Source organism: Ursus americanus, chromosome 6 (genome assembly GCF_024610735.1).
Source record: "Ursus americanus isolate L20-20 chromosome 6, mUrsAme1.1.p, whole genome shotgun sequence".
Lineage (NCBI taxonomy): Eukaryota > Metazoa > Chordata > Mammalia > Carnivora > Ursidae > Ursus > Ursus americanus.
The window spans coordinates 17,931,916-17,957,576 of record NC_142132.1 but is presented as its reverse complement, the minus strand read 5'-3'; the positions used below and the strand labels follow the sequence as shown (position 1 = coordinate 17,957,576).

General features: G+C 41.3%; 1 protein-coding gene across 7 annotated transcripts in view; it reads right to left on the bottom strand.

Moving 5' to 3' along the window:
- The window catches only part of GPAM (glycerol-3-phosphate acyltransferase, mitochondrial), a 58,213-nt gene that overhangs the window by 17,011 nt on the left and 15,541 nt on the right, over positions 1-25,661 (bottom strand). For 2 of the 7 annotated variants that reach the window (XM_087862712.1, XM_045803111.2), the window contains exons 2-10: positions 14,303-14,433; positions 13,028-13,150; positions 9,769-9,842; positions 7,405-7,518; positions 5,554-5,700; positions 4,441-4,537; positions 3,655-3,791; positions 936-1,035; positions 401-613 (exon numbers count right to left, since the gene is read on the bottom strand). In XM_087862712.1, coding sequence (XP_087718838.1) covers positions 401-613; positions 936-1,035; positions 3,655-3,791; positions 4,441-4,537; positions 5,554-5,700; positions 7,405-7,518; positions 9,769-9,842; positions 13,028-13,150; positions 14,303-14,404 — 1,107 coding nt within the window. In that variant the 5' untranslated portion in view covers positions 14,405-14,433. Of the gene's footprint in view, positions 1-400; positions 614-935; positions 1,036-3,654; positions 3,792-4,440; positions 4,538-5,553; positions 5,701-7,404; positions 7,519-9,768; positions 9,843-13,027; positions 13,151-14,302; positions 14,434-15,782; positions 15,955-16,038; positions 16,670-25,661 lie in introns of those variants that run through there. The other 5 variants (XM_087862711.1, XM_045803106.2, XM_045803107.2 and 2 more) reach the window with 5 other exon arrangements.

Below are 25,661 nucleotides of genomic sequence, written 5' to 3'. Positions count from 1 at the left end.
GTGGAAAACAGTATGGAGGTTCCTCAAAAAATTAAACACAGAGCTACCCTACAATCCCATAATCACACTACTGGGTATTTACCCAAAAATACAAAAACACTAATTCAAAGGGATACATGCACCCCATGTTTACTGCAGCATCATTTACATCAGCCAAAGTATGGAAGCAGCCCAAGTGTCTACCAACAGAAGAATTTATGGATAAAGAAGATGTGCAGGAAAACACATCAGCACCACCAGAAGGACACAAGAGATGAAAGCCACTCACCACGCCCACTCTACCATGTTTCTTACAGTGCTTTAAATAGTAGCATAAAATCCCTAGCTGATTCCAAAAGCCCGCATCTGAAAGCAAAAGACTTGAAAGTGAAGAAGACGTTTGGGAAGGCAGTCCTCTTACCAGCTGTTCGCCATTGTAGTGACCTTCGATAATACGATCATAGGAGATTCCAACAGGTATTATCAAGATGTCTGGGATGGTATTCATAGACAAAGTATCTACCACCACTGACAAAAGTCCTGCCCGAGCACAGGAGGTTTTCCCACTCCTAGAGCGTGTGCCTTCCAGAAAAATCTCTAAGAACTGCTGCTGTCGAAGTAGTTCCACTATATGCTGGAATGTAAGGAGAATGTAAACCATGAATTCAAGACCGCCCAACTTAGGATAAGCTCAGCAAAGTTAAATCTTAAACAAAAACCTGTAACTTCACTACTGACAAAATATTTTACTCACATGAATAACAGTAAGACAGCTCCTCCAATGCTGTATTTTGGTGATAAAAGACATAATCATCAACCCGATACCCGAAAAATAACCACTTAAATAATTACATAGACAACTTTTTTTTTTTTTAATAATCTCAATCAAGTCTGTTTTTCCTTCTGCTGTGATAACTACTATAAGGGCTTTAAGGATGATGAGAGAGCATACATACCCCATGGAGCAAAGCTCTATAGAGAATATCCTTCCGTCCATCTGGCGTTTCATCCAGCCTCCGTCGTATGAAAAAGCCCCCAAGCTTACGGATCAAGGTACTATAAATTGAAGAATGCATCCATTATTTACAAAGAAAAATGTAAGAATACTCAAATTCCAAGTTACTTCAAAACATATGCCATAGGAAGATACACCACATGTGTTGTTCAAGCTGCTGACAGTGAAAATGTGGCCTTTTTCCATTTTCCATGTTATTGACATGTTTCAATCATTTGCATCATTCGTCAGCCTTTAGAATATCACTTTGGGTACTGAAGCTCTACTAACCTACTAACGTGTCTTCCAAACCAAAAGAAGTTTGTACAATATAGTACCCTGCAAAGGTAATGGTACAGATTTTAAGAGGATGATGAAATACTGCTAAATCTTAAAACTGTCAAGGATCTCAGGACACTGTTAAGACATCCTGGAATCTGCCTTGGGCACATTTATTACAAAATGAATGTGATGTTACAAAAGCTCCTTTGGGGAAATTTTCTCAAGAAAGTACTGCTTAGAGAGTGTCTCTGTAAGACAAGGGTAATTTTACCAAACCAAAACCAAGCATAACCATTTTCCCAAAACATGAAACAAAAATGTGCTTCGTATACACTTACACGGGGATAAAATGATTCTTTTCTCAACCCCATGGTTCTTTCCACGACACTGATGTATTTTGATACTGAGCTGAAATTTTATAATACTTAAGGCAACCTTTCTAAACTCAGAACCTCCTCCTATTCTTTTCAAATAGTGATATTAATATATGTTTTCACTATCTTCTATCACTCTCTGAGAGCAAAACTACAGAAAAGTTCATAATGAATGAGATGAACCTCCCACAGGAACAACCCACCCTGAAAAGTGGTTCGTGAATGGGCAGACTGGCGTGTAACAAAAGAAAGGGGCAATACACAGGCCAGGTCATCGACTGTCACCTCTGAAGGAAGGATGAGCTAAACAACGACTGGCACAGAGCTCATGAAAAGGAAAGCTGAATTATGAGAAATGATCAACTTCTAACACACATTTCAATGCGATCCTTCCAGGAGCAATTGCAAGCTGAGAACCTGGAGGGAATGAGTACAGGAGTTACTCTGATGAGTAACTTAAGGGGCAGGGCCTCCCCAAAGCCCCAAGGGAACAGTCTTCTTTGCTCTAAGTCTATGCCTGCTACCAACTTTCTGGTGACTTTCTAACGCAACTTCCCAGTTTCCCCAGTACTGGGAAGAGGCTCCCAAGAGAGTAAACACAGATATTCTGGTCCCAGAGGAGCATGTCTGCCCCGTAGGGGTGTATCGCATTGCATTATAGCTGTTTGTCTATATTCCCCAGTAGATTATGAACTATTCGAAGGCAAGGACTATGTAACTTCTTCACTCTTGTCTAAAGTACAGCGGGGTAAGTATCCGCTGACTACACGAATGAATGGCTTCCCTTCAGCCATTCCCATGAGTCCAGTTAGCCACAGAACTCTGAGCCAATGGATTAGGAAGGAGCTCCTTGGACTGTGAGGCTGAGGGTCAGATTTCACAATGCACAAAGGTTATGAGGGCCATTTGTGAGACCTTACCTGCACAACCTGCCAGCCTACTTGCCCTCCAGTTACTGTAAATCCATCCTCCTCATACCCCCTACTGCTCAGAGCTGAAGTCACAGATGCTCTCTCCTTTTAAATCTGAACCTTCAATGTACCCAACCAACCAAACCTCCTCCTCACCCATTCCCCATTGGTGATCGGCTCTACCACCTATCCAGCTCCCCAGTGGCCAATATCTGGGAGTCTTCCTCCCTCATCTCCCCCTCTCTAGACTAGCATTTTGTCTTACCAATTCACCTTACCAAATACTTTCCCACTCTATGCCCTCCTCACCAAGAGCACCACTACAAATTTTAATTTAAGCCTTCATTATCTTTTGCCTGAACTACTGTAATAGAGTCAGAATCGTTCTAACCCCCTCTAATCCAGAATGACTTTTCAAAATGCAAATCTGATCACTTTTCAACTACAGGATACACTCTGAATTCTCGGCTTAAAAACTGCTGTGATCTAGCTCTCACTCCTTATGCAATGATCACTTCTGGCCTCTGACCCTTCCCATTGCATCCTGCATTCTAACCCTACTGAATCATCTGCTGTTTCTTGACCATACCGTGCATTTGAACCTCTTGGCCTCTTCACATACTATTTCCTCTGAATGGAATGCACTGAAAACCTCTAAAATATACTTTTTGTGTCATATTATAATTATTACGTGTCTAGCATTACTAAATTATCAGGTCAAAGTTAACAGATATTATGGTTCTTCTTACTGACTTTATACCAACACTGTGACCCATATCCCCACACCACCTTCCCTACTGCCAAGCCCGATATGGTAATTTGCTATCTTGTCTTTCTAATTGCCTTTAGCCATTTGATAAATATTGCCCACGAAGCTGAGGTAGTCACAGTTCACCAAGTATCCCACATAAAACATAGAAATAATGGGGGATAGTCTTAATGTTTTTTTGTACCTTTCAAATTTTCCACAATAAACATGCATTACTTTTATAATGAAAGCAAAAAAGCTAATGTCATCTTTACAATAACATGTTTCAAAACATATAATGAAAAAAACAAAAATTCAAAATATAATCTTTTCCATACCTTAAATTACAAAATAAGTTGTTCTTACCTGAAAATGGGAATGTTAAGATTGTTGCCTGAAGCAATGTATGGTGCTTTGATGTTATGGCAGAAGAGAATGAAAGTCAGCAGAAGATAGTCAATATGTGATCTGTGAACTGGTAGAAATATAAGTGGCAAATTCATCTAGTAAAAGAAAAAATGCCAAATTTAAAATTCAAATGTGAACTTCAATCACATTTTGCAACTTCATATTTGGATAGAATCACGCAAATGCTGGCTGATCAATGACTCATTCTTTAAAAACATTTTCCAGCAACAGGAACTTCTTCCAATTCAATACTTTCTTAGCTGAAAACAACAACTACCACAATTTAAAAAAAAAAAAAAGAGTTGGGGAAGGAGCAGCACAATCGAGAATTCAAATGAACTTTATGTATCTTGTGAGGGGCCGCTCTGATCATGTCAAAAGAGCAGAGGGTTTACGTCAAGCTTGGTTTGGCTTGAAATCATGGGCAGTCACTTACTAGCCATGATTGGGAAATCTTAATCTATCTGTGCTTTTATTTCTTCACTTATAAATACGGATTGTTCTACCTCATTTCCGAGTTGTTGCAAGGTAACTCACGAAAGGAATCCAGCATATTTCTGGCAGGTCCTCCTTTACTCACCCCCCGCCCCGCAAGCACAGCTACTGTGGTCATGTCACATGGGGGAAATCTTCCAAATGGGATGGACGCACACCGGACACAAGAGAACATTTCCATACAAAAGAACTCTGAAATCACTCCGCAAACATGGGGACAACGGAATGACATATCACACAAATTCTTGCCTCAGTTGCAGCTTTAACCATCTCAAGTTGGCCTTTGTGAATCTGAATATTCCAGAAGAAGCTGTTGAACAATTTGAGCAACACCCATCCCGTCAGTCTAAAAGAAGTTTGAAAAAAAAAAGATATTTAAATGTATATACATACATTTAGAGAGAGTTGACTTTTGTCTACTTAAGTTTCTGAACCTACAATCTAAAAGCACTTGTAAGTAACTTAGTGTACGTCTGTGTCTATACCTGAACTACTGGATTAAAGAGCTGACCTTTACATGCATACTTAGAGATACATGTATTTATTACAGACTGAAGTCTCACATTTCACTCAAATAGCACACTTTACACTTCAGAAGCAAATCATCAACCAAACATTTAGGTGAGCAGAAAGCAGTATAAAACCACTCTGTTTAAGATATGGATATGTGAAACCCAGCTCACAAGTCTAAAGAGAGGTCAGCAGTCATACAGTGGCTGCTATCGATTAACAAAGATTAAGGACCCTTAAAGCCTACTCCCCATGGAAGGCACATTCCCATGGAAGTTGAATAAGAATATAAAAAGGAGGGGCGCCTGGGTGGCACAGCGGTTAAGCGTCTGCCTTCAGCTCAGGGCGTGATCCTGGAGTTATGGGATCGAGCCACATGTCAGGCTCTTCCGCTATGAGCCTGCTTCTTCCTCTCTCACTCCCCCTGCTTGTGTTCCCTCTCTCGCTGGCTGTCTCTATCTCTGTCAAATAAATAAAATCTTTAAAAAAAAAAAAAAAGAATATAAAAAGGAGTTTGGGCCCCTGGGTGGCTCAGTCGGTTAAGCGTCTGCCTTCAGCTCAGGTCATGATCCCAGGGTCCGGGATCTAGTCCTGCACTGGGCTCCCTGATCAGCGGGCACTCTGCTTCTCCCTCTACCTTTCCGCCTTACTCATGATCTCTCTCTCAAATAAATAAATAAAATCTTTAAAAAAATAAAAAATAAATAAAATAAAAAGGAGTTTTAACATCAGAATATGTCCAAACTTCCTTTGGACCAAAACCACTGTGCTAGGAAAGTCCAATGGTTCAGTCCCTGTTTGCTCAAAACAGGACGGCTCTCACTGAAAGCTTTTTGCTTTGCCTTTTAGTACCTGATCATTGTTGGTGAGACGGTGGCAACCATTTCTTGAAGGATCTTCTTGGCTTTCTTTTTCACTTTATTGATGGCTTTTGACTGCTGCTGAGCAGAACCATCGGGGTTTAATTCAGCAGCCACTTGTGCAATTGCCTCTTGTACTCTGATTTCAAAACAGAAAGACAATGTAACTCATTCTAGGCTACATTCTGCTTTCAGTATTTTCTAAGTCGTAGCTATAAATTACAAAACAACATGTATCTTTTCCTTTATCTGTGATTAACATGAAAATAAGCTCAAATGAGATATGTTTTGTTTGGCTGCCTAATAAATATTAAGGATATTATATTCCTAAATCAATGGATCCCTGAGGAATCTGGAAGGCATCTTGAAGATTTTAACTCAAATTCACTGGGTAACAACCACCTGATTTGGAGTGTTCCAGGTATGCTACGGGGGATACAAAGTTACACTCCAGCAGAGGGGAGAGAAAGAAAGGTTATCCTTTTAAAGGCATATAATTCAGAGGTATCCAAAGCCCACTGCCAAAGCAATGTGTGATTTTTCTTTTAAAGTACTAATGTATTACTCATTTTTATGGTGACTTTATTAGAACTATACGTAAAACTCTCTAGGAGGGATCAAAGAGGAGCATAAATATTTACAAGTGTTTTCCATATCAACCCAGTAATTTAAGAAAGGCACAGCTCAAGATTAAAACAACACAGAGCAATAAGCAGTGAAGTAAGAGGTAAGATTTAATCCAGTTTTGTGAATTTTCCATGTGACTTAGGGAAGATCATGAGGTTAAACCTCTTTAAATCACTTTTAATATCCTAGTTATTAGTCAAAACATCTGGATGGAATGAAACACACTTGAAGGTTTTTACCTAGAATAAAGAATATACAATGACCCAAAAGAGTTTCAAATAATTATGTTTTCTCCCACTGTTACTACTGATTTTAGACTAGTACACAGCAAAATCCCACACAGCCCCATAATTCATTAATACAAAAGACCAATTCCATAGGACACAGATGCACCCTAGGCCTATTCCTTTAATACCTTTATTTCAATCTGGCCAGGAATGTTTTTACAAGTAACTGAAAAGATAACAAAATCTTATTTACTCATTCATTCAATAAACACTTATTAAGTACCTACTATGTGCCACCACCGTTCAGGCCTCAACAACCACACTACAGGGCCTCCGTTTCTAAGCAACCTTTCAAACCACTCTGGCCTCTGGTTCCCCAAATCCAGGTAGACATCTACCATGGTGACATCAGTGAGGTGGATCAGAGACCAACCTTCATGAAAACTCCCGTATTTCAATGCCTAAACTTGAGAATGATTTATTTCCCCACTCCATCTGAATTCAAGTCAGTCCCTCCCATTTGTAAGCAAGCTGTTCTGAGAGCAAGGACAGAACCTTATTCTCTTAAAATTTCTACTAAGGATTTTCTAGCACAAAAATTTGTGCCTAGGTACTCAATAACTGTTTAACAGAAATATCACATGTGTTTCTCTTTTGGCTATAATGATAGGAAACACAATGTCCCAAACATTCATATTACAGAACACTTAACAGAGAACTGGAAATACGTGTATCTCTGAATTCCAATAAGAAGCCCATTCGACTGTTAATGCATAAAACAAGACTGCTAAGAACAAAACCATCTGTTTTACTGCCTTTCCTTGCTTCCCTTTGGAGTTTAACATTTAACATTTGGAAATGGAAATCCCTCTTGAGACAGAGTCCCAGAGAAACTAAAGGTTAATAAAGGAAGGCAATTCCTACCCCACTCCCCCCTCCCACTCCCTCATCCCTGCCTCTTCCCTTTATAACATCATCCTCACCCTTACCTACTGCTGTTCAGTACATTTTCAGCCACATTGGTGGCAAACAAGCCTTTATGGACATCTCGCTCTTGAACAAAAAGCACATAAGAAAGACGCCTTGCAAGCCATCCTCGGTGCCTGCAATGTGAAAAAGACTTAGCAGAGAAATAGTCTAGGAACACCTAAAACAAACTGCTTGACTTGTAGTTTCCCTTCTGTAAACACAAAGCCTTGTTTCATCTATTCCTGAAATGTGGTATTCTCCTATAGCAAACTGTCCTTAGTAGCTCAGGATGACCCATGCAGACAATTTCATTCCTGACTTCATGTACTCTCAACTAAAATTTAAACTTGGAATTTCTGTAGTAAAATGCTTGAATGGTGTTACTCTGCCAAATAATAAACCAAATATAAAAACAAAAGAAATAAAAATGTCTTACTTTATTAATACATTTTTAAAAAGCAAGTATGTTGAATGCCATATATGCTATATAACTTATACCTATAAACTATAAAGAGATAATTTGGAAGTCTTTTCTACATGAAGGGCTAATTTTTTTATTAAAGGTAATTTTTTAATCTAAGGTAATCACTGACTCTCATATGGAATTGACAAAGCTAATTAACTGAGAAAAGTCAAGGATAACTTAAGTATGGTTTAGACATTTGTACACTGGGCTTATGAAGCCAGAAGTTCTTACCTTTTTACCCCCCAACATCTGACATACCTAAGGGATAGGATGTATTCCCATTGGGGTTGGTAACTATGTGTTATTTATATGGGGGCTTGGGGACAGAGACCTCAGAATGACAATGTTACAAACCTTCATACGCAATGATCTGAAACCATTTGTAATGATTATATAATGCCTCATTATCATGTCGCCCATAAAGACATTCAAATGGACAGATTTCAAATATAAATTCATGAATTCTGAAAAGCCCTCAGTGAAGGAAAAGTAACTGGAGGCAGAACTGTTGATGAATCACTCATTCCTTCATCTCTTTTCCTGACATTCTCTTTTTCTACCTCCTTTCCTTTGTCTCAATTCTCTGCAAACTTGACCCACTGTGTTAAGTGTTTAATTCTAAATTCTTCCTTGAGTGAATACTTTCACAATTGTTATTGGAATGTGCAAAGTCCCAGCTCTTGATGAAATCCTTTTGCAATGGACTGAAAGTAGTGTGTGTGTGTGTGTGTGTGTGTGTGTGTAAAAGTCCAGGGTTTGCCTCATGTAACACGCAGAGAAGCGAAGCAGCCAGCTCAGCTCAACTGCACACGCAGCTCATCTCACGGACTGGTTTCAGATCACCTAGTCAGTACAGCGTATGCTTTTTTTCTTAACTGCCTTCAATTGGACACAACAAATGAATCCTTTGGCTTTATAGATAACATGGCTACTTATGTAAACAAGAAGAGACTCTATGAGATCCCTTAGGAGCTTAAGTCAAAAAAGAGGGGAAAAATCAGGGGGCCAGAATTTCTCCTCTCTCCTTTAAATTTAAGACAGAGAGAGAGAGAGAAGGGTAACATGGGAATGGGAAAAAGTATGTCCCTTGACTTTGGTTCTATTAAAAAAAAAAAAAAAACTTTTACATGCAGGTATTGTCAAGCTCACTTATGATCTCATCACCAAAATATGATCAGGAACATTGGAAAGCCTTCAAATTTAAGTGTTTGACGTCTTGGATCAACTTTCACACAATTTCAAGCATGTCTCATCACCTGAACCTACTGCTGACCTATTCCAGGCATTTACTCTTAGAACTAATTATAAGGACTGGCGGCATTTTTGGCTGCCATTCTCTCCTGCCTCACAGACATCCACACAACTTCCCCCCTCCTCCCTAGCCCCTAGCCTAGATTCACATAAAACAAAGCCTCTTTTCTCTCACTGGGATGCCACAGCCCATCTCCAAGTGCCTGACGTCTGGAAGAATTCTAAAGAAAGCCTTAAGCTAGTAGTAAAATGAAAAAAATTTGCTCAATACAGGAATCTTCTAAAACTCCACAGATTAGGCTGATTTCAATTTTTAAGCATAAAATAATAATAATAGATAAGACATTCGAACTTACCCTTTCCTCAGACAAATCTTTATCACGTTTTGGCACACTTCAGATATAAAATCAATATGCAAATAAAAAGAGAAAGCTATAAGTGATATCTACACTCTCATGAAATAGTTACTATATAATTACATAGTGGTAATAGTAACCGGTCTCTCAGGGGGCTGTGCTGCTTCCAATTTTTAGATAAGACCTCTTGTGTCAGAAGCTCAATTCTATTAATTCTCAAAAAGAGGAAGTAATTCCTCTTAGAGTAAATCCACTGATTATTGTAGTTTTTCTTTTGAGATGTATTAGAAATAAAAGAAATTTCTTTTTACCTTGTGTGAGTTTCATTGATATAAATAACATTCCGCAAACCCAAAGATGGGATACTGGAGTTGAAAAACTTATCCTACATGAAACAAAATAAATGTAGACATAAGTATACAACTGGATGGCTGGTGAAGAGCTCACATTACTACTTCTTGATAACTTTTACAAAGTATATAAAGTTAAGCATAGTTAAGCAAAGTCAAGTATAAAGTGAAGCATTGCCTCAAAAATCTAAGTGATGAAGAAAAATTATGTTTTATTGAAAAGTACTTTTTAGTCTCCAAAGAAGGTCACAAACTCAGAATTAAGGCTTACCACCTTGCAAAGGAAATTGCGCTTCCCTTTCCTGCCTCACTGCCTACCTCCAACCCAAAAGAGCTAAAGCTACTGAGAGCTTATTAAATTACTGACAGGAATACTGGAGAGTTCAGTGTTCCCCAAATGAAAAAATACCATACTAAGTACCACATAGTTATCATTACATTATTAAATCTGGCAATAATCCTGACACAATAATTATTATCCCCATTTTACAGATATGAAAATTGAGGCTGACGGCGGTTTTAATATTCAAATCTGCATCTTGCTCAGAAGAGTATGGTATTTATTTCTCTAAAATGACTGTTTACTTAATTGGAAAATGTATGACTAAAGGTCATTCTCTTTTATAGGAAACCTTAAAGGAGAACTCAGAGATAGTTCTTCTGGAAAGAGAAAGTCTGTAGCTTTATCAGTATGGACAAAAAGGTAAACATTCCACAAATAAATGCTGGGAAAGCATAATGTACTTTCAATAGAAGATATAAAAATATTTACGTGGAATCTCTTTAGAGATAAGGAAAACAGGATATCAGAGAAAGGGTAGCAAATATAAAAAAATTACTATGAAAGTACTGTTTAAAATTATTTTAAATAAACATGCCATGGAAGAACTTTAAGATCAAGTTCAACTCCATAAGGTACCGTATCTAAACAAAAATCAATTACTTACTATACAACTTATCTATGCCCATCCCAAAACACCCCCCCACCACCACCACCAAATAATCTCCTATACTCTCTCCTGACTTAAGAACACATCAGAGTCAGGACGCCTGGGAGGCTCAGTAGATTGAGCTTCAGACTCCTGGTTTCAGCTCAGGTCATGATCTCACGGTCCTGGGATCAAGCCCCACATTGGGCTCCCTGCTCAGTACAGAATCTGCTTGGGACTTTCTCTCCCTCTCCTTCTGCCCCTCCCCCATGCTCATGCATGTGTGCTCTCTCTTTCTAAAATAAATAAATCTTTTTTTTAAAAAAAGAACACATTAAAGCCAAGGTATTATTTTGACCTTTTAAGCATTTGACATTAGAATTAGATGAGGTGCCAGTCTAAAAAGAAAAGCCACATGATCATTTATTTAAATTTGTATTTCTATTGGCCTATTAATCTGAACTGGCTTTACTCCTGGATTAGAAATATCATGGTACTTCAAGTTTACCAAATTCCTGCAATAAGGCACTTGTGATTTAAAAGGAACAATATTTATAATTAAGACATTCTTGAGCAGACCAGAATATTTAACATAAATTGCTTGGGTCCCACACAAATCTTTCCCAAGTTAGTGAATCCCTTTATACCAGACTCAGAATTCTACTTCCTGCCAAGCAGACCTTGCGTAGAAAATTCACACAGCACAGTCAGCTATCCACACAGGTTATAAGCAGTGTCTATAAATGAAAGGCACTCAAATGGCAGAATTTCTGTCCTGATAACTGACCCATTCCAAAGAGAGCTTAACGTCCAGGTATACCTTTTAAAGGGTAACTCTGCTGCTCAAGAACACAGCCACATTCGGTTCTGTACTCCTGGGCTAACACAGCCCTCTAGCAAATCACCAACAGAGGCTTGCCTTTCATCCAACTGACTCTTCAAGTACTACACTGTAACGTGGAAGATTCTGCATGACATGTGCTTGTTTCACCAAAATACAAACAAACCCAGACATACGCTATTTAAAATCTTCATCCCAACATTTTATTTGTTAAAGACTTATTTATTTATTTGAGAGAGAGAGAGAGAGAGAGAGAGAGAGAACGCGCACCTGAGCAAGTACAAGCAGCAGGGAGAGGGAGAGGGAGAAGCAGACTCGACTCGGGACTTGATCCCAGGACCCTGAGATCATGACCTGAGTGAAAGGCAGATACTTAACTGACTCCGCCACCCAGGGACCCCTTATTTTATGTTTTAAAAAGATTTTATTTATTTTGGGGGGGGAGAGAAAGAGAATCTCAAGCAGACCCTACAGACTCCACGCTGAGCACAGAGCCCAATGCACAGCTCCATCTCACAACCCTGAAATCATGACCTGAGCAGAAATCAGGAGTCAGACACCTATCTGACTGAGCCATCCAGGCACCCCCATCCTAACATTTTAGTAACCCTCCTTCACTATCATAGTCAACAGACACCCACCCTCCCTACCCATCCCCCCACAATAGAAACTTAGAAAAAGGAGAGTAGGGCAAAGCCACAGCTTTAAAACTTCACTCTGTCCTGCTATCTCTTGCTCATCTCACTAGGATTGTAACAGTGAGTCAAAAGTTCAACATCTAGAAGTGATATGAAGGTTCCCACCAACTCTTTAGAATTAAGGAAGGCACGTGATCGATGAGCACTGGGTGTTAAGCAACTAATGAATCATTGAACACTACATCAAAAACTAATTATGTACTATATGTTGGCTAGCTGAACTTAAATAAAAAATAAAAAAAGAAGAGTGATCTAAAAGTAAGATCTACTCTTCCCCTAAAGTCAGACTAAACCAAAAAAGAACCAGGGCACCTGGGTGGCTCAGTCAGTTAAGCAGCTGCCTTCAGCTCAGGTCACGATTCCAGGGTTCTGGGATCGAGTCCTGTGTTGGGCTCCCTGCTCCACAGGGAGTCTGCTTCTCCCTCTGCCCCTCCCCCGTCTCGTGCTCTCTCTCTCTCAAGTGCGTACCCATTCTCTCTCTCTCTCAAATAAATAAAATCTTTAAAAAAAAAAAACTAAACTAAAAAAGAACCAAATTATCACTTAGCATCAACTGTTTGACCAATATTTACTGAAGAAATGAATGGAAAGAAAAACTGAGTCAACATCATTACTTGGAATATCTGGTTTATAAACATGGGCCGAAGTGCTAAAAACGAATTAAGTCCATTAAGACTACCCAATAATAAAATTCACACAAAGTTGGAATTTCACTCTGTTTATTAAAGGTCAACAAGCAGTTACATTCTTACCCAGCTCTGAGGAGTACAGGAATAACAACATCTTCCGACAAATGGCCTTTTCCGGCTCATTAGGCTTTCTTTCCATTTTAAGGTTGCAGATCTGAAGACAGTAGGTCTGAAACCACACTCACCCTAAAAAATGTTAATGGGGAAAAAAAGTGTCTGAATGGCAAGAGAACCAACCATATTTTTCCACTTGATCTCTAAAACTAAGATATTTCAGATATAAGAGAAACCTAGACTTAGGTTTCTTTTGGTAGTATAAGTTTCTCAGAGTGATTTTCCTTCATGGTACTCCCCTCCGTCATCAACACTTGGAACAAAACTTGGAACATAAGCAAAAGCTGAGCACCTAAGAATAGTAATAGCTAGCAATTACTACTGAACATTCAGAGGTTCAAAAACAGTTGTGCAAGGTTAAACAGCCCGTGACAGCAGCAGGATGAATAAAACCAGACTCCTGGATCCATATGTTAACAGTTAATCTTATTCGTCTTCAATCACAGACTCCCACAAAAGTACTACAAAGCCTTACACAGTAAGCAAGTTGTTACACACAGCTTAAAATATTTTACTTTAAATAAAAAACAAGGTAAACTTATATAACATTCCTTTAGCCTGACAACAGAGTTTAAAGGCTGGAATTTAAATCATAGCTGTATGTACTGTCCAATTAGGGTCAAATTCTGCTCCTCTGTTCTAAACATTTTGCTCACTGAGTTCATTAGTTGCTCATATTCCACTGATACAACATTCTCAAAAATAAGCAAAAAAAAAAAAAAAAAAACTCTGACATCATTTTTTATATAAAGCAGATAGTGTTCAAGGAATATTTTAAACAAGCCATGTTGTCAAAATAGAAAAAAAAATACAGGAAAATGCATATCCTTTGAATTGAGATTCATACTAAAATTTATTCCTTTTTTAAAAATTTTATTTCCATTTTGAAATTCATACTTATCACATTATGGAAAATAGATACAGAAAGTATCTTTATAAGTACACCACCTAAAACAACTCCTAGTAGGTTTTTTTTCTATGCAAAGTATTTTGCTTTTTAACACAATCAGTATGCTTAAATATCCCACCCAATTTTTTCTTTCCAATTAACATAAAACCATAAGAATGTTTAAATATTAGGCTCCATAAACATATCTTCAAACAGCAGGAGGCAGTTTCTTTAGCTATGAACCTCTATTTGACATGTTGCTTCCAGCTACCTTCATAAACAACACTGGAACAAACATCTTTAGGTTGAATGTTTCTAACCTGTATTACACTTACCCATTCCTCATTTGCATGTTTACATCGACCAACACTGTATTCTGATGAATTTGGCAGATAAGAAACATCTATTGTGCCAAGGGTCAGTGCAGATTCATCCATGTCACAAGAGGTAACTCCCAAATCATGTGCTATAAAAAATATACACCATTTAAATTAATGACTAATTCAGATAAAGACCAAAACTCTAAATTCTGACCTCGACATTATTTTGCTCCATTATAGGGTGTCAAATGAACTACTGGTGGACTGCCACCATGTTTAGTCAATGTGTAAAAGCAGACTTTGATGTGTTTTAAACTCAACAACTCTGGCAGACTGTTCTGATTATTTTTTTTAAATCAACATTTGTATTTTTAGATTTCCTGAACAAAACCGCCATAAATGTGCAAGCTTATTTCAGGTAGGTGACAAAGAATTATTTCATTTGCATTAATGGTTCCCGGGGGGATGAAGGTATGTGTTTATTTAATTAAATAGAAGTTACATGTACGCGCACAAGTAGATAATTTTTTTTAAATTACGTGCTAGGAATTTTTGGTCATACCCACTATGCAATGTAAAAATGGTGAAGGCAAAGAGAGCACCTCTAAAGTTTCCCACTTAAAATGAATTAAGCTCTCAATTTTCTTGCGAAGCCTTAAATGCAATATTTGCACTTTTAATACATCTACAAAGCTCTAAATCAAAACCATACCATCTTGAAATACCTGATTTAAAAGTTTTCATCCTTTTCAATAAGCCTTTTCGTGCCCTAAGGGAAAATGTTCTTTAACAATGAACTGCTAAAGAAAACAGATTAACCTAAAACATAAAAACTCCCTAACATAATTCTCAAATTGCATTAGCTTTTGGCTATTTCTCACCCTGTCTTAAATGATTCCTTTAAAACTCTGAAAGGTCACGCCCGGGGTACCAGTGTTACTCCCCAGTGTTACGGGTTTGCTGCGGTAACTATTATCCTCCGCACAACCATATAGTACGTCCTTAACAATTTAACATGACATCAACCTAACATAATAGGCCAGTTGAGAGAACAGTAAAGCAATGCACCTGGCATGAAAGCTCTTCACTATTATGAAATAAATCAGCTATCAGTTTCATATGCAGAATGTAGCTACAACAGGGGGAGCCCCATTGCTGCCTGCGAAAAAGAAGTCGCTGCTGGCCCCAGCGATGGGAGTAGTGGAGGGAGAGCGTCGGGTGCCAATAGGAAGGCACGGTTCGCTCCTCCCTCCCTACAGCGTTTATCCAAGGTCGAGAAGTAAAACAAGATCTGGAGGCGCCAGACTATCAACTGACGGGAACCAACTCTGGGATTTTTAAAGGAACAGAGATACCAGAATCAGCTCTGAGGCCAACCATACTCAAGTTCGAATCCCCCACTGCGGACCATCTGTGTTGACTTTGAACAAGTTGATTTAACTTCTATGCCTTGGTTTCCCCATCTGGAAAATGGGTATAATATGATAGATCTTACCTCCTGGGGTGGCTGGGAGGGCTGGACAGTACCTATAAAACGCCTAACACAGTGTCTGGCACACGGTGGGAGCTCAGGCCAATCACTGGTTAAGTGTCATGGGATTGTTCCCAGCACCAGCCGCTTGCAAAGCACCCCAGCTGCCTGAAAGCCAATGCCCCCCAAGATCCCCTCAGGTGCGTAGGCTATTCAGTCCACAGGAACTTCCCTCCTCCCCACGGGAGCCCATGCGGCAGCTCGGTCTCCCGACCCCTACCCGGCACGAGCCGGGCCCATTTCTCCGGGGGAATCCTGGAGCTCCGGGGAGATGGACAACCTGCCGGCGTCGCGCCGGGTCCAGCGGAGAGAGCGACGACGCACCTGTCGCGGTGCTCCGGCCCCGAGCAGCGTCCCGCAGCCGCTCTCGCCCTCGCGGTGCGCACCGGGCAGCTCCGCCGGCTCCGGCTTCCGCTCCTGCAGCTGCCGGCACTTCAAGTCTCCACCGGTGTTGCTGCAATGTCGCGTCCCGATGACGCAACCGGCGCCCGCCAGTGAGCCGAGCCGCGGCGAGTCCGCCGGCCCCGGGTGGGGGGACGGTCCCTGGGGGCGGGGGGCGGGGGGCGGCTCCCGGGCTCCGCGTGCGGATGGGAGTAGAAAGTGTGCACACCAGGGGGCCGATGGGGCCAATAATGGAGTGTGAGTGCCTAATCGAGTGGTTACTCCGCCTGGGCGCTGAGTCACGTGAGGATGTGCGTGTGCGCGCGCGGCGGTGCGCGCTCGTGCACGTGCGCCTGAGGCTACATTGTGTCAGTTCTGTCCATCTGGAAGTCTGTGCCTGCGCAGGCCTCCTTTGGGAGTGTTCGTTTGGGCTCTTTGGTTCCCGTGTGTATGTGTGGTCTGTCTTATGAGATCTGTAAGAGCATGCAGAAATTGTTCGGGTCAAGGGAGGTGCGGATTGGGAACGACCCTGTTGTGTAATTTCTGTAACAGTGGCTAAGTGCCTTTTCCTCAAGGGAACAAAATGAGTTGAAGGAGAAACAAGGCTTGAAAGACCCTGAGTCCAAATTTGCCTACCTTTAATGCTTCATGGGGCACGAAGAAGTTCTTTCGCAATGTTTGTCATGCCTTTGACAGGGCCAGTGGTTATCAAGAATATTAGCAATTTGGGAAGGGAAGGATAACCTTTTACATGCACCTTAGCAACAAGCATTAACTTTGAACCAGCAGATGGAAATACAAAGATGATTAAACCATAGCATAGTCCCTGCTCTCACACCTCTGCCACCAATCCTCATCAACTCTGCACACATTAACCCTAACCCTCTCATGGAAACACATCTTCCATGTCCTCCCATCAAAAAAATATCCAGAGCTCTGCACAGTCCAAATGCCTAGGCCTCTACTCTCTACTCTACAGATAGGCCTCTACTCTCCACACTGTTCTCCAGTAGAAGCTCCTACTCCAACCTCTCTGGTTGTCCCTAGACAAGCCATGGGCTCCCATATTCCTAATTGCGCTCACACCACATTTTCCTAAATTCTGTAGTTCTTTCTTGAGCTAAGTCTCTAAGCCTTCCCTAATCTCTCCAGACCTCAGTAATCACACCCTTCTGTGAAATCTGACAGGTTTACTGTGGTGACACACCTTGGGTCTTTATCAATATGTTTCATTCTTCCATAACATGAACTCATCATCAATGTCAGTGACTTGTCTCAGTCTCTTAGGTAATACAATAACACTTTGTTGTAGTAAACACTCAATAAATACTGTTGAAGCTGAGGAGCAGGAAGAAAAACAAGAATTCTTTTTCTTGAACTTTCTACTTCTAAGTCCATCTCAAAAGGCAGAGGTTTCCTTCTTTTAAAACAATCCAAAACTGTAGGAGTAGCTATTAATAAAAAAAAAAAAAAAAAAAAAAAAAGACTGAGCTGCTTGAAGTCAAAGACCTCGCCTTTATTCAACCCCACACACCCCTTAACTCCAAGCACACACCTGAGTACTCAAGGACTGTGTTGACAAGAATATGATGAATTCCAATCCCAAAACATCATGACATTTTGTGTATGGATTACTGGTCCCTGACTAAAAAGAAAAAAAAAAAACAAGGAGAGGAGAAAACAAAGGCAAGTCTCAGGGTTTGAAGTCACTGCTAAAGAGAAAGTGATGAGAAATGAAGGAGAGCGAGCATTGCAGGAATGAAAATGGAAGCCAGAGGAAAAAATCAGATTATCTTACACAGAGTTTATTTGTAGGCGACTCTTCTGTAATACCCATTGTGCAAGGATGTACTGTACTTGCAGGAGATGTGGATTGCAGTGCAAGGTGTTTCAGGTTACATAATGAGAACTGTTTTGGAAACAGTTGACACAGCAATCTGTTTCCTCAACAGAACAACAATAATTTATAGTAATTCAGTCTAGCCAGCCAAGATGGAACAACATTGACTGAATTTAGTTGCTAACACAACTAAATAAATTGATTAAATAAATGCAGAACAGTGGTCCATAAGGGAAAGCAGATGAAGGAGGTGAGCACTCTGCCTCTGCTTACTGCCTAAGAGAGCTGCCAGGCAGCAGTGCAGAGAAGGGGGTCAAGGACTAGACAGACTTCCTAAGTTGAGGAGATAGAACTGGGAGACTGGGAAAACGAAAACAGTGGGAGCTGGGAGTTGAGTGCTGGAGAGAAGAGAACTATATAGTGAAAGGGGGAGCTCTGGAGACCTATAGAAGGCCTTGTTCCAGTCTTCAGCTGATTAGCCTCTGAGCATGAGGAAGCTACCCATGGCTAGGGAAGGAGCCACCTAGACAGAGAGTGAGAACAATCACCAAAGCTTCCACAGGGCAGGGGATTGTTCTTGTTCCTACAAATCAGAGTGGGAAAGAAAGATACCTAGGGATTATATAGGACCTGATCCTGGCACTCAAATCAGAAACCTCACAATTCATGACTCAAAAGGTCTTGTCTCAATAGTGGGGTAAAAATAATCATAGAGTAAATGCTGTTCTGGTCCTACCAAACAAATCTCAAAGGCCAGCACCAAAAGAATCAAACTGTTTCCGAGAACAAAGTATCCCAAAACAGCACAACAGTACTTATAGGAAATCAGAAATACCCAGCACCCAATACGATAAAATTCACAATGTCTGGCATCCAATCAAAAATGATCAGGCATGCAAAAAAACAAAAAAACAAACAAAAAAAAATGGGAAAAAATGGCTCATATAAGGAGAAAAATCAATCAATTGAAAGGGTCACAGAGGGGTGCCTGGGTGGTTCAGTCAGTTAAGCATCTGCCTTTGGCTCAGGTCATGGCCCCAAGGTCCTGGGATTGATCCCCACACAGGGCTCCCTGCTCAGTGGGGTGTCTGCTTATCCCTCTCCTTTTGCCCCTCCACCCCACTCATGCTCTCTCTCTCTCTCCAATAAATAAATAAATTTTTTTTAAAAAGAAAAATGAATCAATTGAAAGAGTCACAGAAATTATAGAATTAGTAAATTAGGACATACATAATTATAACTGTATTCTATATGGCCAAGGAAGTAGAGATATGGAAAATCTTTAAAAAGACTCCAAGAAAATACCTAGAAATCATAAAAACATTGTCTGAGATTTTTAACCCATACACCCCTACATTTCTATGGGACTAACAGCAGATTAAACATTACTAGAAAAGAAAAAAAAAAAAGGTTAAAGAACCTGAAAACATTGCAATAGAAACTATCCAAAATGCAATACAGAGGGAATAAAAAGCCTGAAAATACAAACAGAGTATCAGTGACTTTAACATACACATAACTGGAGTCCCTGAAGGACAGAAGAAATATGGGAATGAGGAGGGGACAGAAAAAAAGTCGAAGAAATAGTAGCTGAAAACTTCCCAAATTTGATAAAAACTATAAACTCACAAATCCAAGAAGCCCAACAAACTCTCAGTAGAAATATGAAGAAGACTATACCAAGGAACGTCACAATTAAATTGCTTAAAACCAGTGGTAAAGTGAAAATCTTAAAAGCAGAGAGAAGAAAAGATACATCACTATGCAAAGGAACAAAGATAAAATAACAACAGATTTCTTATCAGAAATTTGCAAACAAGAAATCAGGGAAGCGGCACCTTTCAAGTCCTCAAAGAGGGTGCCTGGGTAGCTCAGTCGGTTAAGCATCTGCTTTTGGCTTAGGTCATGATCTAGGGGTCCTAGGATGGGCTGCTCAGCGGGGAGCCTGCTTCTCCCTCACCCCCTCTCCCGGCTTATTCTCTCTCTCTCTCACATAAATAAAATCTTTTAAAAAATAAATGAATAAAAAACAAAGTACTCAAAGAAAAAACTGGCAATCTAGAATTCTTTCCCCCAAATATTTATATATTTCAAAACCAAGACAAAATAAAGACACTCTTTGACATACATACTCTGACCATCTGTTGCAACCAACATGGTCATATGACCCAGTTCTGGGCAATGAGACCTAAGACAAAGTCAAACTTGAGGATTTCCAGAGAAGCTTTTCTTAGTAGAAGGGAACAGATGGCTGGTACTGCTTCTTTTTCACTTCTTTCCCCCATTGGTTCTGTAACTTAATGTCCAAACCCAGCACCACCAATCACACACCTCTGGATTTTTGTTAAATCTCTACCTGTTTAAGCCAGTAAATCTTGTGTTCTGCTACTCACAGTTAGTTATTCCTAACTCACATTTAATTTTGAGCACAATTCTAGCCACTAGAATGACTCAACTATATAGGGGAAAAAAGAGAGAAGAGTTAAGAAGTAGTCCCTACCAGTGTTATCATGCTGGGTTTTTTGGCGATGGAAGTGACCTTAGAGCCTGTCATTTAGAAAGTACCTTAAGCCAGAAGACAGTGGAACCCCTCTGACTCACTTTTACCACACTTGTGGCAGAATAAGGACTTCAATTCTACTAAAAACTGCTTTATTAGTAAATTAAGCCACAAACTTCTAATAACCCAAGCAGGACACAGGCAGGCTTCTGGGAGATCTGCCTTCGCATCTCCTACGGGATGGGCTACCTGACAGGACTCAGCCCCCAACCCCCCACCCCCCAGAAGGAAAGCCCGCAGGAACTAGGTAGGATTCCAGACTTTGTTTCAGCCATGAGCTGCGCCTCAGGGCAGGGCACCAGTTCCAGAGGGGATCTGGGGCACTGGATCAGATAACTCGTGGAGCAGGGTAATTAAGAAATTAGCTTGTAAGTCGGATTTTTTTTTCCCCAACTATTAGTTCATTCTTAAGAAATGGAAGGCATTTTTCCCCCTTCTCCCAGGAGTGTAGCCAGGTGCTTTGGTTTAAGTCTCGAGATTCCCCAAGCCTTTAAGGGAGGCTGAGTAATTGCAATTAACTGCCTTTTTGTTACTGAAAAACAAAAAATGAGAAACAATTGGGTTGGTCACCAAGAAGACAAACCCTGAATGGGCCTTTTGTTTTTCCTGTGGAATGAAGTGGGGTTGTGTGAGAAGAGGTTGTCTGAAAAGGGGGCAGGGACCCGCATGGCCCAAATGCTGAGAAGGGGCTAAGTGTTGAGGGTGCTGGCTCTGGATTCCATTTGAGATTGCCTCATGCAGGGCCGTGGAGGTGGCCAGTCTGCAGGAGCGTGACCATGGGAGGACTCAGAGGACTGGAAGTCTAGAGCCTTGGGAGCCTCCGTGAAGATCCTGCTGGCCAAGTGTGTTGTGGAGGGAATGGAGCTTCCCATACCATGCACCGCCCGGGCAAGGAGCAATGGTGAAGGAAACTGGCTGTCAGGCATTCTGTACAACACAAGTGTTAGGATAAGGGAGAAGAGGGGAATCCCAAAAATGATCGCTATTGGACTTTTACGGACCCTTGACATGAGATTACTTCAACACCCTTCCTTTCATAACATACTGACTGAGAGCCCCTTTTTTGCCAATCTTTTTAGTGCCTGAGGATACAAGATGAAGATACGGGGATGTCACACAGATCCTGCCCAGGTGGTGTTAAGAGTCTAATGGCCTCTGGCAGGTCAGAAGGGAGACAATGGAAAGTATAATGAAGATCCAAACAGCCTGTCAGAGAGGACAACAGAGGTGACCAGCATGAGAGAAGGTGATCAGGGAGGGCCTCTCTAAGGAAGCAGCAGCTACTCCGAGGCTGTGGTGTGAGAAGGACCTTGTCTGATAGGAGCCCAGAGAAGACCTTTCCAAGGAAGGGAAGTCCAGGTGCCAAAGCCCTGCAGGAGGACAGAGCCGGCAGACAGAAGTGAGCAGCGTGGGCTGGAGTGGAACAAGTAGGAAAGTGGCAAAGGGAGGTGTTGGGAAGCCAGAGGGGCCAGATAAAGCAGGGCTTTTTATGCCATAGTAAGAAGTTTTGAAAACTATGAATAACATTGTGACATGAGTCAAAAATATCATGGAGGATGGGGCGCCTGGGTGGCTCAGTTGTTAAGCGTCTGCCTTTGGCTCAGGGCATGATCCTGGAGTTCTGGGATCGAGCCCCACGTCGGGCTTTTCTGCTGGGAGCCTGCTTCTTCCTCTCCCACCCCCCTGCTTGTGTTCCCTCTCTCGCTGGCTGTCTCTCTGTGTCAAATGAATAAATAAAAATCTTAAAAAAAAAATCATGGAGGAATTCACATGCTCTTTATTCTGTAAAGATTAGAGAAGGATGAATTAAAACAGAAGCCCAGGTCCATGGACCTGGCCAACCTAGAAGGAGGAAGCAGTGACTCAGGAGCTATGATGCGGGCAGGGGCCTTCCTGGGGCCAACTGGCCACAGAGAATCTGGGTAAGAGGAAAGTAAGCACATTTTATAAGCTACCATTGGTTGAACATGTTTTATGTGCCAAGCACTGTTCTCAGTACTTCACAGGCATTATCTCAAGCAATCCTCTGAATCAGTCGTGGCACAATTTGGAAAACAGTCCATGCCAGACCACCAGAAGTGTGATTTTCATACAGAATCCTTCTTAGAAAGGTCTTGGAAAAGCTGAAAGAACAAAAGGGAATCATGGGGCAGCCCAGAGGTTAGCAACAACAGATCAGTACCCTAGGGTTGGAGCAACAAAGTAAGATATTAACAGAACCAGGAGCCAGAGCCACCAGGAGCCAGGGACCAAGGAGAGAGGGGCTGCCTAGGAGGACCCCAAATCACAGAGCCGCCACGGTTGGAGGTGCTACCTGAAAAAGGAGGGACACCCTCCCTGGCTTTCCCCCCTTTCTGCCCTCCCTCTACCTGCAAGCCCCTCCTGTTGGCTGAAGCAAACTGCAAAGAAGCCTAAGGAATGAGTTTACAGGGACCACTCTCCTCCCAGACATAAAGTAGAGCAGGGGAGGATGGGGGATGGATCTGAGAGCAAACAGAAAAACAAGGGGCCATTCTCCCCACAGCCCCATGAGCCAGGAATAACTATTAACCGCATTTTTTCAGATGGAGATGCAGAGGCATGAGGAGATGTCAGGTAAATCCAGTACCTGGCAGAACTTCAATTTGAATTCAGATCTATCTGAATTTTAGATCTATCTGTTTTTAGAGCACAAACACATACCATACATTTTCAGCCAGCTTAGGTGAGAGCTTAGAGTAGTCAGGTCCCAGGTCTGAAAGCACATCTTAATGGTAAACCCCACTCTATAAAGATACTCAGGTGGGGCTGGCTTAAGAACTGAGCTGCGAGTGAGGACATCAGTGGGCCAACCCTGAATCCTTCTAGCAGAATGTCTGAGAACTCTGCAAGGACTTTGGAGCCAGACATCCTGGATTCCAATCTTGATTCTGCCATTTACCAGCTGTGTGACCCCTGGGCAAGTTATTTAACCTCTCTGAGCCTCAATCCTCTCATTTTTAAAGTGGATTTGCTCATGTCCTTATTGGGTTATTTTGAGATTAAATGGAATACTGTATGCAAGATCATTGCATCTGCTGCCTGGTTAAGATTTACAAAAGTAGCTATTATTATGACTGTTAATAGTCTCCTCTTGCAGAAACTTTGGAGACAAAAGAAAAATCCTAATTCTTTGAGCTTGAATCCTGGCAAAGAATTTGTCCTAAAATCTTTGGAACTCATGTGAACTCTTAAGGTTACTTTGTTCTGGAAAGGGTGTCTCTGTATCAGTCAGGATGGCCTAGGTTATGATACTGTAACAAATGTCTCAGAGTCTTAAGACAACAAAGTTTATTTCTTGCATATGCTACATGTAAACTGCAGGTTATTATAGAAGCTCTATTCACAAAGGTCACTGAGGGAGGCTCCATGTTGACACACACTTCCTTATTTGCTGAGGCCAAGAATAGAGAGTATGAACCATGTACTGGCTCTTAATCCATACATTGCCCATGTTCCCATTTCATTAGCTAAAGCATTGTACAAAGCAAGTAGGTGAAGAAATGTAATCCTACCATGTGCCCAAAATTAGATAACCAAACATTTACCAACAACCCTAATGACTTTCAGAACCACCTCAGTGAACCTTCCAGTTGGCATGGATAAAGCAGAATTCCCACTCTGGAATGAAGAGATTTTGGAGCTTTTGACAGGCCCGACTACCCTGTATGACATCATGAAAGTTTGCCTTTGTTGCGCCTTTGTTGCATTTCTGAAGACAACATGTAGTTTTGTTCCTAAATATTGCTTTCGGTCACTTCTCTGAAAATCACCGTTGGCTTTTGGAAGAGATCGTCCAACGTAGTTTATGGAGTTGAGATGCTAGCTGGACACAAAGCGTCTTGCCTTCTGGAAGAGGGAGCCTAATGTGGACTAGATGGCGAGTGCCCAGACTTACCCAGAGCCCTTCTCCTGTTGTACAACCTGATGTCAGATTATCAGATACTGATGGCGTGCTGAGCAAGTTCAAGTTCTAGTGGAAGGAGCAAGGCTTTTCTTTGGCTTTCACAATCCCATGCTCTCCTGGATTTCTTTCTCCCTACCTGGGTGTTTTTTCTTGGCAACTTTTGCTGGTTCAAGGCCATCCTTCATTCTTACTCCCCACTCTCCCAGCAGACCAGGAACCTAGGAGTCATTCTTCACTTCCTCCTGCGTCCAATCCAACACCAACTTCTAGCAATTTCACCTTCGAAATAGCTTTAAACCCACCATCCATTTACCTCCTCTCTACCTGCACTATCGTAATGCAGGCCACCACCATCTTCCCCAGGAGGCGCAAAACTTACTACCGAGATTCCTCAGGTCTGCTCCCCACTCACCACCCTCCCAAACATCCCACACATCAGCCAGAGAGGATGTTTGAAAATGCAACACTGAGCATTTCAAACACCCCCATTTCTCTGCCTGATCCCCACCGCAAGGGATTAAAATCCTTTCTACTGTTCTTGCAGTTTTTAGGACAAAGTCTTCAACATGGCCTCTAAGACCTGCCCATCCACCCTTGCTAACCTTCCCTCCCTTATCGCCTCCCACTTGCTCTTTCTCCCTGACTTGGGCCATGCTTGCTTGCTTTCAATTCCTTAAGAAAGATGGCTCTACCCTTTTCCCTCACATACTGCTTCCTCTGTTGGCTGTGGTCCCCAGCACAACCCCCTCTTTTCTCTACAATCCATGCTTCATAACACAGCTCAGTTCCCACCTCCTCATAACAACCTTCACTGACCCTCAGACTAAGTCAGACCCCTTGTCAGATGCTTCTCCCCCATGGGACTTATGACAATTATAATTGGAGACTCCATTATAGAATTAGCCATTTAACATCTACCTGTCCCCCTTAAATCCTTGACCTCTCCCATTCCCTTCTCGATTTCCTAGCACCTACCAGTGCCTTGCACAAAACAGATGCTCAAGACCTGTTTGTTGAATGTCTAAGTACAAGATGTGATTACTTATTTAATAAAGGAGAGTGTGAGTGGCTATTACAACTCTGAATAGTCATGGACAAGTATAACTTTAAGAATAGAAGTATTCAAGGAGCAATAAA